We start from the raw sequence: 13,534 nt of genomic DNA, 5'->3' as shown, positions 1-13,534 counted from the left end.
ACTTGAACGTCACACCAGACTCGCGTTGACCCTGCGGCTCTTCGACTCTCTGACTTGTCCGCACCGGAGTCGGGCTGTTGCTACTTCGTGAACTTAGACGCACCCTCAGGCCATAGTTCCGTATCTACTGACGCGTCCAATACACACTTTGTGAAAATGAGTCTGAGCATGTCAGAGGAGTGTATTGGCACAGGAGTTTTGTTAGGATCGGCCCAGTTCAACTGAAGTTTGTCTATCGACCTCAGGGGCCGATTTGCAAACTTAACTGGGTGTTGTACCAGACTCTCTATCACAAACGATTACCGTTTGTTGGAGTCCCTAAGCGTTAGGGTTGTTAAAGTTCTGCCACTTGCTGCAAATCCTCGTGTAAATTTACGCATACTACATTAATGCTATTGGTTTAACTTTCATGTTGGCCCAGCATGTGTTTTGGAGTCTTTAGAGTGCTCGACTGTTTTTCTGAACAGTTCAAACAAGGGGCGTTGAGAAAGTGATTTAAACAACTTATTTAGTCACATGCCCTACATAGTTTTAACATGAGCTTTAAAATTGCATTTTTTTTTACTTACAGTTTATCAAGGTTTAAGTTATTTCTACTCTAAACAGCTTTCTATCCACTTACAAATACCAGCACCTCTCTACTCAGGTTCCTGCAGACCTTACATCAACTTGACATCCTAAGTAGAAGGGCATTGCAGACAAACCCTTGAGTGACACTTGTTGTTACGCCTCAAGTGCTTCATAAGTTCCACCGCTTGTTTTGGCTATTTAGACAGGGAATGATAAACTATGGTCACTGTCAGTATGAGAATGGCGGGGCACGTCTTTCGAACGCCCTGCCTGCAGCACGCGCTCCAAGCAAGCTTTGCTCAGCTTTTGGCTGCACACACGCACGAGACACCAAACTATTGTTAAAGGTAGCTTGCACTAGAGATGGGAAAACTGAAGCTCCTCCCTGCCCTTCTCACCTTGTCAGTGATTAGAGAAACTTTTCACGTCTTGATACAAGCCTTCGTTAGGCTGTTCTTCACAAGGCTCCGCGTGCGGAAGTGTTCGTCAGCATGCGAGACCCTTTTGCACGAGTGTTGGACAACGGTAGCGAAGGGTTCACAACGTTTGTGCACGAGCTTCCCGCAGAAGTTGGCCTCATAACAGTGATGGAGAGGCAGAGATGCTTTCGTTTCAGGACGACATTGAGCGCAACCGACTTCGGTCTTACTGGAAACATCTAAGTGCAGTGATCACCGGCTGTGTCTGCCTCTTCATTTTCGACCTGTGCGAAAGGTGATTCGCCCCATGTTGAGTCACTTGAATTCACCAAGTTTTCTCTGTGTGTTGCGGTGCCTTCCATTGGATCACTCCAGAGTGACACATATCTACTTTCTTTTTGCTACTACTAATATCCCGATAGATTGCCCACCTAAATCCGAGAACAAATGAGGTGAAAATAAGGAGCGGGCTAACTTTTGGAAGTGCAGTCGAGGAAAGTTGAAAAAATGCTACTTTTAGATTATATCTCCCTGCCAAACTTGTTGTCGCGGCGAGGGTCAGTGAGGCAAAGATAACTGTACTTCCCAGTCAGCAATGTTTGCTTATATCCCGCCATAGCTATCTAGCCGCATGTACGCCAAGGTCATCATTTGTCCCAACACTACGATTACTAACGGTGTATTCTCACGACAGAGTTTCTTTCCGAGGAGAGGATTAAACGTCGCTTAGTTTTAAGGTCACAGGCTACGCGTCACGGATGTTTGCTAATCCTTCAAGCTCGCGGGGAGCCGAGGAGAATCTGTGGCCGGCCTACAGAATATCCACTGTTCTGTCGGAGCGATCTGACCCCTTCCTTTGTCCCTCTGCTTTTGGGGGGGATAATGAGGAACAGCTATGGAGGGGGGTGATTTTTTCTTTATTATTTTTTCCTTGCCTTTTGTACGATGAGCTCCCGAAAGTTGCCAGCAGGTTTGCGAAAAGAAAGATTTTGGAGACTCAACTTCATGCGACTCCATTGTGCGAATGCTCGCTTGGATTTTCTGTACTGCCTCCTCCTTCTCGTGTCGTTTCCTTCTCGCAGTTCCGGAGATAAAGCTCTCTCGTGCGAATACACCATAAAAATTAGCTATCTTTCGGTGTTTGAAAAAAGAAAAATAGCAAATCTGGCTTAAAATAGGTGTGGGTTATCTTTCGGGGATGGGGCATGTGTCGGGATACTACGTTAAGCTGCATCGCTCTTGATGTTTCGTTTAGTTGATTTCGAACTTCGACTGCCAATTTGGCATACCTACATAATGCACCATCGACACATACTGAACCGCAGGTATATACTTTTCATATCTAAATATGAGACAGTTTGTAATCATTTTAAATTTTAACCTCCAGTTTCAGACCAATGGTCATTACTTAGCTTTTCCTAACCTAACCCTTTTGTGATGTAAAGCCTGCTTCCTAAAAGATGTGAAAAAATGTGCAGTGTGTAGTATACACAGATACATTTTGACGATGTGGAGGAATGCAGAAATGTTTTCAACGGTCCCCCTTAAGACTTTAGTGAACCGTGGCAGTCTCGGCTTTTGCACGATGCGATAAACTGTCGCCAGCTTCCTTGCACTGCTCACTGTCTTTTCATTGTTGGCACCATTTTTAGTTTGCGTAATTTGTAATTAAGACAATCTAAAGTTGCCGCCAACAGCCTCAACGTCAAGGAGAATTCATTGTCTCGTAGGAGAGTGTGTGGAACTTCCAGCGATGAATCGGCTTTTTTATCCTTCTTTTGCAGGGGAATTCAACTCAGAAACCCTTTCTACAGCATCTGGGCATCGCAAGTTGGCAGCAACCTTGCTGTATCCTTTGAAGCAAAAGCAATCTAAGCCTTCTTTCTCCACGCTTACTCCGTCTAAAAAAAAAATAAATGCTGTTGTGAAGCAAATTTTTAAAATATTTGGTCTAGTTACTTTTTTTTCTTTAAGTAAGCGTAGGGTTTTCCTAATTATGGAATGCAAAATGGAATATGCCACGATCGCAATAATGTATCATTGCATTATATCTACAGGGTGTCCCCCCAAAAAAATATTGCAGACTCTTTTTCCGCCGCAAAAATAGACAATGCATCGCCGAACACTCATTCTCCGCCCAAAGTTAGCAGGTCCGAACCAGATCCCAAGGTTTCAGCACAAACCGATACCTTATTAAAAACTTAGAAGTGATTTTCTGAAAATTTCAATGAGAAAATGGGGCCCATTTTTGCCTGCTTCTGGTGCCATAGGACTGCATGTACAGTGGACTCGCGATAATTCAAACTCGGATATTTCATACTTCCGGGTAGTTGAAACAAATTGAAAAAAATTCCTTGTCCCGCAATGTCTTCAATGCATTTATAAGCTGCTTAATTCAAACAGCGTTTTCGCTTAGTAGATTTTTCCGGAAACATGTGGTGCCCTCACCATCTGCTTGACGCATTGTGGCATTCCAATGTACGCCACGTGAGATTATTCAGGAATTAAAGACGAAGTTGACGTTGGTTTAACATCTTGTGATTTCAGAACGCAGAGAAGGCCGAAGGAAAGAAAAACAGAGTATGTGATGACCTCCTTTTGTATTCGCTTTATTTTTTGTGCGTTCTGAGCTGCTAATGATAGGAGAGAATGAATCGTACCGCTTCGAGGATATACGAAGCATTCGAGTGTGCACGAGCATACATCTGAACAGCCTCACAATTCGCTCCACCGCGAGGTATTCTGGGACTTTCAGGAAAGGTCTACTCATACTATTTGTTCATTGCGGTGTTTGCCCCTTTGAGCAGGCTTCTCACCGAGCACCTGTGTACTGTGGGTAAGCAATACCCACGATGGTTGCAGTCATTGCTTTTCCGCAGTACGCGGGTGCTTGGTGAGAAGCGCACTCGATGGGATTAACCCTACGCGATTATGCAAGCAGAACTGTCCTGACAATCTGCTTTCATTATTCATGCTTGTTTTTTTTAATATTTTTCTGAGGAAGTTAAATTAGAGATTCAAGACAGAATATTTGCATATAGCAAGCAGATTTAGGAATTCCCTTGATTAGGATAGCTGGGCATCTCTTTAGGTTTAATTTTATGTCAGGTCTGTCATTTACATGCCACCCCATTGTAGGCATTGAACTTTCTGAGGCCACATTTCGTAGATATAGCTATATTAAAACTAACCGAGCTTAAAGTTGGACAAGTGGAAGGTTGGAAGCAACCTTCATGAGTTCAGCCGAATTTTTGTTTTGAGCACGGCACAACGGTACTAAGAGGCTTGGAGAAGCGATTCAGTATTCAATTAGAAAATATTTGACCAAAACCACTGTTTGCTTTGAACTTCACCACTGTTTTATGTTTGTGTGTGTTTATAAATAAGCCTGTGTGGAGGAAAGTGTAAAAAATCTGCTTGATACGTGTAGTAGCTATTCATATAGCAAATTACTACTTTGCCTCATATCATATTTAGATGGATTTCTGGTAAATCAAATTTCTGATATTTTAAACTAGAGTCTGTGGCTTCCTGGAGTTTGAATTAATAAGAGTCGACTGTATTCGAGAGTTTTGCCTGCCACCATTTTCCCATTTAATTTTTGAGAAAATCACCTATAACTTTTGAATAAGATATCAGTTTGTGCTGAAACTTTAGCATCTGGTTCAGACTTCTAGCGCTACCTTTTGGTCGAGAATAAGTGTTCAACAATGTGTAGTTTATCTTTGTAACAAAAAAAAAAAAAACCCTGTAAATTTTTTACGGAGACACCTTGTACTTTTTGCTTTTGGCAAACAACGAAGTTGCCATTGCTCCGCAGCTTGCTGGCCTACGTGACCGTTGCTGTAGCTGTTTTTCTTGGCCTGTGATGTCATCCCAAGTTCCGAGCAAAAAAACTGAATAAACTAAGTTTAAAAAAGGCAATAATAAGCTTCTTACTGCATTTTGGTGCATTCTTCGTTGTGTTCTATTGATTAATAATGTCCTACGCATTAGTTACAAAAAAAAAGTCTGTTCCAAAAATTTAATGTTTTTACTATTTTATGGGGAGCTCATGCCTACACTCGCCATCCATCCGAATTCGGTTTCAAATAACTTCAAGGTGGAAAAAAAAGTCAGACCCATCGTCTAGGAACAAATTTCTTTGTCACTGACGTATTAGAAGCTTTTTTTTTTATGCGCTGTTGCCAGAATGTTAGATTCTAGAGTAATTTTTACTCCAGCAGTCATTGAAAACAAAAAGGCCAGCACATTGCTGAAATTATTTTACCGTATTTACTCGAGTAATAGCCGCACTGCTTATGAAGAAAACCCGAGGGTTCGCTTTTCCGCGGAGCACGCGGATTGCCAATCGCCGCGATCAACAGCATGATTCCAGCTGCTAACAGGACAGAGATAACGTCTTCGTGCGAAGATACCTTCTGTGAAGATTGCATTTGTATGGAGAATCGTGTTCTCGATCTAGTTGTTCGCTATGTTATTTATGCGCAACGTGATGATTGGCTGTATATGTGCTTTGCGGGAAAGTAGACGCAAGGGCCTTGTTCATAAATAGTGTGGCTATTACTCGAGTAAATACGGTAGTTTTTTTCAGTCAAAATCTGGGGGATTAAAGCCATTGTTAAACGTGGAAATAATGCTTGAATAAGCAAAAGCTGAACTGCTGTGTATGTATCCGTCGCCTTCCGCCTATAACTGGTATAGGTATGAAAGGGACGTTTTGCATCAAGGGTGGCTCAGACATTTTCATTAGAGTGTAACGAACTGCATTATGATCGCTTATGACTGCCTATGACAAAGTTGCTGATGCGGCAACCAAAGTTTGTGCAACTCGTAGAGGAATGCAAGCAGCCATAACGCAGCGAGTCACACTCGAACACGTAGGTCTAAACCACACTTTTCAGAAATCTGAGTTGAGGGCTGTTCAAGCAGGAGACGGCTTGGGCCACACACTCTATTTGCCTGCTTATTTTGGGGCGATTTTTGTCGCGAGGAAAGCTGCCTTCCGCTTTTCTGTCTTTGGAAGGTGCTTGTGATGTAGTGCCAGTACCCAACCACTCCCACCCTTCGCTGGGCGGAGCAACAGCGGTGGAGGTCAGTCAAGGCCTCCACCACTGTTACCCATTCTGAACTTCTCATAAACAAGAAAGGGGAGGAGACAATGGTGAAGGTGAGGAAGAGGGTCGTGCTGTGCAGAAGGCCGCGTCCTCACTGAAATTGTATGCACGCGCCTAAAGATAAAATTTTAATTAAGACATCCACTTTTGTTTTTCTTTTTCTTTGTGCAAGACAAATAGTGTTTTGTGTGAACAGCTCTTTATAGGTATGCCACTGGTCCTTGACACAATTGACTGCAGCTGGCCTTCATCATTCTTGCCGGCCTGTCCGCGGGGCTCTACTTTGTGTTCCTGTCGTACATGCTGTACAGAGTGCTGCGCAACATCAGCTTCAAGAGGAATGCCTTGCCCAGCATGAGCCAGGCTCGCAGGATGTACTATGAGGTATCTCGAAGCAAGCCCGCATCGTTCGACGTCCGGAGGACCGGAACGAAAAGCAGGGGGGGATGTTCGACAAGAAGGTGTAGTGCCAAAATGCATTTTTGACACGTCGGAACGCAAGGAAGGGCACGCCAATTGAAGGGCAACACAAAGGATGCATAGGGAACGCGCGATGACGAGGCAGCCAAGCGTGCACTGTCATTGGTTGAGGTGGGGAAATGCAAAAGCATGTGGGTGTATTTGGTGAGTAAAGAGATGTATGGAGGTGTGCAAGGAGCAGACGAGCTTGCCACTCAGACAAGAATGCTCGAAATGCACTCAGAAGCCCAATAAGACCAAGATGGCGGTGCACAAAAACCGGTTATTGAAATGATCTCTTATCTTGTGACCGGTGTAAACACGAGTCCAATAGTTGCGAGGACTTCAGTGTTTTGTGAGTATCCATGCACCCAGAAATCCTTTAAGTGGATGAACCTCCGTCTAGTTCCCAATCATTTTTAGAGTTTAGGGATTTTCTAAACGCATTCTCAAGGCACAATCGAGCGGCGAGGTTAAGCGCATGCTTGGGGTCTGTCCCCCTGGTTTTCAACGGGCGGAAGGTGAACGAAACGAGTTTAATGGAAATAAGGACGTAGCACAGATGGCCGATTTTCTCCAGGGCCTAATATTTTGACGAGCCTTGGACCAAAAAGCTTATCTTTAGCCTGAGATTTGGGCTTAGTGTTTTTATGGGAACATGGGGCTAAGCTACCGACATGCCTGTGATCTTCTCTTGGAATGATGCCAATGTAAGAAAAACTAATAACTCTACAACCTTTTTTTTTACACATTTCTTACCGCAGACATGGACAAGGCCCTTTTGTATGGAGTTCTGCCTGCAATCCAGCTGTGTATTCTACCCTTCTTAAAAGAAAGACATCAAAAGTGGCTTCATGTTGCATGCTTAGATATACTTTATTGAATGCATTGCAACTGATGGGCAGAAACAGTTTCCTCTGTTTTCTCTTTATTTTCACGTGTACTATCCTGGTTACAGCTACATTACCACAGCGTTTTGTCTACATGTTGCTCTCTGTGATCTTTTTTCTTTCTCCTCCTTTTACAGGGCATCATTTACAGGTTTAAGTTCCTACTTCTCGCCACACAGATCTGCGCTGCACTTACGGTGATCGCTTATATCGTGGGCCAGGTAAGCAGACGCCGTAGTGTTGGTTCGCTCATTGGTGGCACTGTTGTACAGTGAAACTCGTTTAGAACGAACCCACGTACAGCGAATTATTGTCGATATCGAACTCACAGAAAATTTAAATAAAAATGCATGTAAAAAGTACTATGTATAACAAACAACATATTGGCTATAGTATCTAACTTTTTCCCCACGAGAAGGCTTCCAAAAGCGCGCAAATATTCAATTTCTAGCCTGTCCCCCCCCCCCCCCCCCCAAAAAAAAATAGAAAAGAAAAAAAAAAATTCAAAAAGCTCAATTGCGAACAAAATTGAGTGAAGAGAAGCGATTCAGAAGGGGAGAAAGCTAAAAAAATTATACTCTGCACGCATGCCCAGAAAAAAAAATAAACTTTTTATCCCAAAGCCGTTGCCCACGAAGAGAAGTGATTCAGAAGGAGAGATAAGCTGAAAACACAAACCTGCACGCATGCAAAACAAAAAAAAAAAAAAAAAAAACTTTTTAGCGCATTGCTACAAGGTGGAAGCGAAGAGATGAAAAAGAAAGAGAAGGCTCTCGTCTTACAACGAATGCATCTTGGAAGTTCGCGATAAATAGTTTCTGCTATACACTCCGTGCGACGCGACTGGCGCGCCGCCGCGCGGCCGGTATTGAAGGTAGGCAGTGAGCACCCCAGAGAAAACGAACCGAAACCACGCCGGCGTACGTTGGTATGCGTTGAAGTCGGAGTGGTGCTGTTGCGCTGGGTTCACAGCTTAATGACGCAGCCTGTGCTGCGTCATTAAGTGCTTCAATAGTTATGCGTCGTATCTCGTGGAGACAAAGTTTCACAGTTTTTCACCTCGCCGATGTTTTGTGGGACAGCGACAACGATGGAGCCGTGCCATACGACGCGAGAAATTTGGTGTCCCGATCATGTCTGCCACTGTGTCGACACGGCTGACATATTCTACACTGCCGCTTTGCGCTCTGCGTTTGTTTTCGTACCAGTAACGCCTACATGTGTCAGCGCCGATGGGACGAACTGAAATGCCATCCCACACTCGCGGGTATGCAGTGCCAATTTCGTTGGAGGAATGCCCTCCAAAAAAGTTTTTTGATGATAATTCCGGACAAATATGGCACGCAATCTGTACTTCATGAAGAAAGATTCGAACGGTAAAAAAAGTGACAACTATAAATCTAAAGAAAACAACCATGAAACTCGGAATCACTGGAGAATCGGCGTTTGCGTATGGAAGTTTATGTGGTGTGCTTTCTTTCTTGATCAGCCTCCTTTTGGACGTGGAAACACTGACACCCCGAGTTCTGTAGACAACAATTTTTTTTCTCAGCTTTAGAGCCACCTATCGCAAAGTGGTTCGAACTGGAAGTACCGTCCACTGGTCCCTTCCTACCTGTAAAATGTGCACCTCCCACGATGAGTGGTATTTTCTGACAGCCTTTGACGGTCAAAGCCAGTTCCCATTGAGTTACGCCGCCCAAACTAAATTTCCACCTGGTTTCGCTATGCCAACTATTTTTGTTATAATAAATGTTATGCCAAGTGACGGTCATGTCAAAGTACCTGTGGGCCAAAAATCAGCACCTCGCACAACAGGTTATTACACAATAGCTGACCGCAAAAGTCCTTGGCGGCCAAACCGTGTGTTGGCCGACAACTTTGTTTTCTCGGCTTTGGAACCACCTTTCGTAAAGTTGTTTCAATTGGAAGTACAGTCCACTAGTCCCTTCCTACCTCTAAAGTCTCCACCTCCCCCGACCAGTGGTATTATCTTGACAGCCTTTTCATGGTCAAAACCGGTTCCCATTGAGTTACGCCGCCCAAAACAAATGTTCACCTGGTTTCCCTATGCTACCTTTTTTTTTTTTCTTGTATAATAAGTGCTGTGTCATGTTACTGTCAAGTCCAAGCACCTGTGTGCCCAAATCTGCACTTTTGCACAGCCCGCTATAACACAACATTTTGGGTCCAATATTGGATATACCGTACAGCTTTATTTCTTTATTCGTTAGAAACAACTTTCACACACTTCGTGCAGAAACTTAGTGTACATCTCACTCGCCTCCAAATATCATCGTTCCAGCAGTCCTAGGTTTACAGCGACGAGCAAAATAAATTTCCCACTCAAAGCAATTATGGTGGCGGCCGTCTTGCTTTTCAGAAAATTGCTCCAACTCCTTTTTTGGCCGCAACTAGAGAAATTACCCCTATTAACGACTCAAACTCAATATATAAGAAGTGGAGAACAGCTAAATGCCCTTCTTAGGTCTGCCCCAGCACTCATGCAACGTCACCCTCAACTTATCGGCTCAAAAAGCAAAAGTTCCATCCGTGCGGGCTTCCGCCGCCACAGCTTGGCATGCAAAAAGGCGCCGCAGGCTGCTGAACGCGCCTCACGGTTGAACGCCAGCTCCTCCGCTAGCGGCGCTGCGCGCGTTTTTCAAAGCGCCCCCTATAGTTCCCGCACGGAGTGTATATCGAACTGATCGTAGCGTTTCCTGCTGTTCGTTATAAACGGGTTTGAGTGTACCTATTGAATTGTTTACTTACTTAAATGTCATAGAACTCAATCTGGTAGCTGCCTTCCTTGGATGTTCTAAACTTGGTTAAGGCATCGGTGTACTGTCTCAAGACAGAAACTGCGACGTGACGGGTGTTAGCCGTTTCACATCGTCTGCAGATTTTGTTTCCCTTTTAAATTTTGCCCTTAAGGCCGATTCAAACATTTGCATTGTTGAGATGGTTGCTACGGCAATTGGAGTCTGTGTAACACATTGAAGCTAAATGTAAGGAGTTACGGCGCAGTCAATCATACTCAAACGCAGATGTCTGAACCGGTCCCTAAAAGTGGTGCTTCTTTTCAGTTGTTGGCGCACGGCGCACTCATTATACAGGAGACTCGTAATGAACGAGTTTCCCCATAATTAAACTCCATCATTAAAAGTTGCCTAAACCCGACGTTTTCTGCACCACGTTGCCCCACCGCTTTTTCGGCAAAGGTGAGCGAGGGCCGCTGGAAGTGGGACGAGGACATCCAGCTGGAGTTCACGTCGGCCTTCTTCACGGGCGTCTACGGCATGTGGAACCTCTACGTCTTCATGCTCCTTGTTCTCTATGCACCCTCACACAAGTTCTACCCGTCACCATCTGGTGAGTCGGACTTCAGTCACACGCGCCTCCCGGCAACACTCCGCTCGATTTGTAAGTGCAGCGAAGTGGAACCATGTCTGATCTGAGTCTCGAATTGTCCCTCTGGTTGTAGAAACCTGGTGCATGATGCAGCAACTTCTGTTTCATTCGTGTGACTAGAAGGATACCTTAAGTCAGACTATTATAATGTGGTGTGGGACGTGCAAATGCGTGAAGCAAACTTGGACAACTAAGGTTTGTGCTCCCCGTTAACTCTTTCCTTATTGCAGGAAAAAAGGCAGTTATGGGGTGGTCTCGGTCAAAAAATTGTTTAGCCGCAAATTATGCTACTAGCTTTTAGGTGTACCAAAGCATATTAAAACATAGCTAAATAAATATTTTATTCAGCAGTATAAATGTCAAACAAGATCTTTATTATATAGCATGAGAAACGATTGAAGTCAGATTTTGTGTAACCAACATGAAAGCTTTTATTTCAATTCAGTGTGCCTTGCGAAAGGTTTGGAGTAAAAAAATTTAAAACTATGCATTTTGTACACCTCTTTTTTAGAAACAAATCCTGCAAGTTTGAAAAGCCCCCGTGCAAAACTTTTTGTTTTTGCAGAAAAACAAAAATGTTAGCCCCCGTGATGACCACCTATACTAGAATCACTGAATGTACCCAGAGTACCGAATTTCATTCAGACTGCTTACCGGAAGTTAATCCCGCAAAACCCACTTCTGATTGGCTGGTTTAGCCTGTGGCGGAAGTTATCGGTTGGCCATTTTGGGGATGGGCCCAAAACAGCAAAAAACATATATAAAATGTTTCCGCATTACCTCGGGTACGGCGGGTACACACGGGTGGAAGCTCTTAGTATCCTTAAGTTAGGACCAAACAAAAGGTGCATTGATTTTTTCTAGTTTCTTTTATATCAAGTAGCCGCTAATCGGGCTCGCCAAAGAAGATTGTTGGTTCATTTTCTCGCTCCGGTTGTGCTGGGGCTGTGTTTCAAACTCTACGCCTTGTACGCTAAGCCTAACACTCAACTTCAATGTGTTTCAAGGCGAGAGAGAGAGACGGGACAGTCAGGAGCAAGTCACGCTCTACTGGGAAGGAAGAAAAAAACTTTAATAAAAACAAACCAGCGTCGCCACAGACGAGAAAAGTGGATTCAAGAGCTTTTACAAGAATGAACGCTACACTGTACGAGCTTTGATTTGACCGCACAGGGCAGCGCCATATTGGGGATGGGTTGGAGCACAACTGCTGTACCTCGACTCGGTTCTGAAACAAAGCTTGGGAGTTTCGGTACCTTGGGAACATTCAGTGACTCTAGACTATACTATACTGTGAAGCCCCTTCTAGAGCATTTCACACTAATCCTTAGTGTTGTGCCCATGTCGGGGACCAGTCCGCCTTTTCGAAGAAAACTGTACTAGTTGCGCATTACTTTCTGCATAAATAAACTTTCCATACATTTTTGCATAAATGAACTATAGTTTATCATAAAATCATCTTTATATGAAGTTTGCACCCTGCATATGAAATCAATTGTGTTCAGAATGTGCCGGTATATCCGCAGGAGCTCGCGGATGCAATAAATGTGCTTGGAGTGCAAAACAAAACATATCGACAAGCACCTGTGTATAGTCCAGGCCAGTTTGACCCACTGCTACTGTCGAAGCAAAAATTCTTGCGAATGAACATCATCTTCTGGCTCACTGCTGTCACTTTCGTAGACAAAATTGATTTCATGTGCACCAGAATTGCGAGTCAGGTAATGGTTTTGAGGAGCGCCGGCATGCAACGCGGACGCCGTGATTGGTGCTCTATGGTCCTGGAACTTTAAAGCACATCAAAAATTGACCCCCGCAGAAAAGCAAAATTTAAACCGAAACTCAAAGTGGAGTAGTATCTTTGTAACATCCTAGATGGCGCCACATGTCTAGACACAACACTGAATGCATTTTAAAGCCTAAAGCTTAACTTCAAAGTCACATCAAAAACCGCCCCTCACAGAAAAACAAGATCCGAAACTCAAAGTAGAGTTCCTCTGTAAAATCCTAGGTGGTGCCACGTGTCTAAAAACGATGCTGAACGCATTGAAGTGGTGGTGTGAAATCTATCCATCAAATTGCTTGATTTGAATAGGTGTGGTAAGGATAGAGTAAAGCAGAATGTAACCTTGTGCTGAAAGACTGACTATTGGTACTGTCATTTTTTTGCAGTTTCATAGGTCATATTTTTAAACAGTTAAACAATTATCTCAGGCTTTGGTGACATCCACACTTCATGCTGATTGTTGTCCGTAAGTTCTGGGGTGTAAAAGCTCATACAGCACGCCACTGATTAAGTGAAGAAAACGGGTATAAAAATTAACCTGTGACTAACATTGGCTGTAATTTCAAAATTATAATGAGCTTCACAAAAAGAGTTAACTAGAACAGCATGGCTGGCCTCTTCAGCAATGGGCTTTGACGGAGATAGCCTGTCAGCTGAGACAGCCGAGAGCCAGGTTTGTGGCGCCATCTTCTGACGGTGCAACAATCTAACGAAAGCACCTTCTACTTTCGACTAAGTGCTTGCTGCACCTATCGAGAGATGGCGCCGCAAGCACCACCCGCGGGCAACTCGGTTGTTTGCGTTGGTGCCCACCGTTAGAGACGTCAAGGTCTAAATTTTCGCAGGAACAGAGCCAAGTCTCGAAATTTCGCCAGGTGAAAT

At 43.9% G+C, this 13,534-nt stretch overlaps 1 protein-coding gene across 2 annotated transcripts in view; it reads left to right on the top strand.

The window, feature by feature from the left end:
- LOC8038923 (protein wntless) overlaps positions 1-13,534 on the top strand; it is a 30,367-nt gene that overhangs the window by 12,989 nt on the left and 3,844 nt on the right. For both annotated transcript variants that reach the window (XM_029983575.4, XM_029983574.3), the window contains 5 exons: positions 1,187-1,284; positions 2,774-2,837; positions 6,347-6,490; positions 7,593-7,676; positions 10,677-10,827. In XM_029983575.4, coding sequence (XP_029839435.1) covers positions 1,187-1,284; positions 2,774-2,837; positions 6,347-6,490; positions 7,593-7,676; positions 10,677-10,827 — 541 coding nt within the window. The remainder of the gene's footprint in view (positions 1-1,186; positions 1,285-2,773; positions 2,838-6,346; positions 6,491-7,592; positions 7,677-10,676; positions 10,828-13,534) is intronic.

The sequence above is a fragment of the Ixodes scapularis genome, unplaced genomic scaffold (genome assembly GCF_016920785.2).
Source record: "Ixodes scapularis isolate PalLabHiFi unplaced genomic scaffold, ASM1692078v2 PGA_scaffold12__126_contigs__length_90152505, whole genome shotgun sequence".
NCBI classification, from domain to species: domain Eukaryota; kingdom Metazoa; phylum Arthropoda; class Arachnida; order Ixodida; family Ixodidae; genus Ixodes; species Ixodes scapularis.
This window is presented reverse-complemented; position numbering and strand designations above follow the sequence as displayed.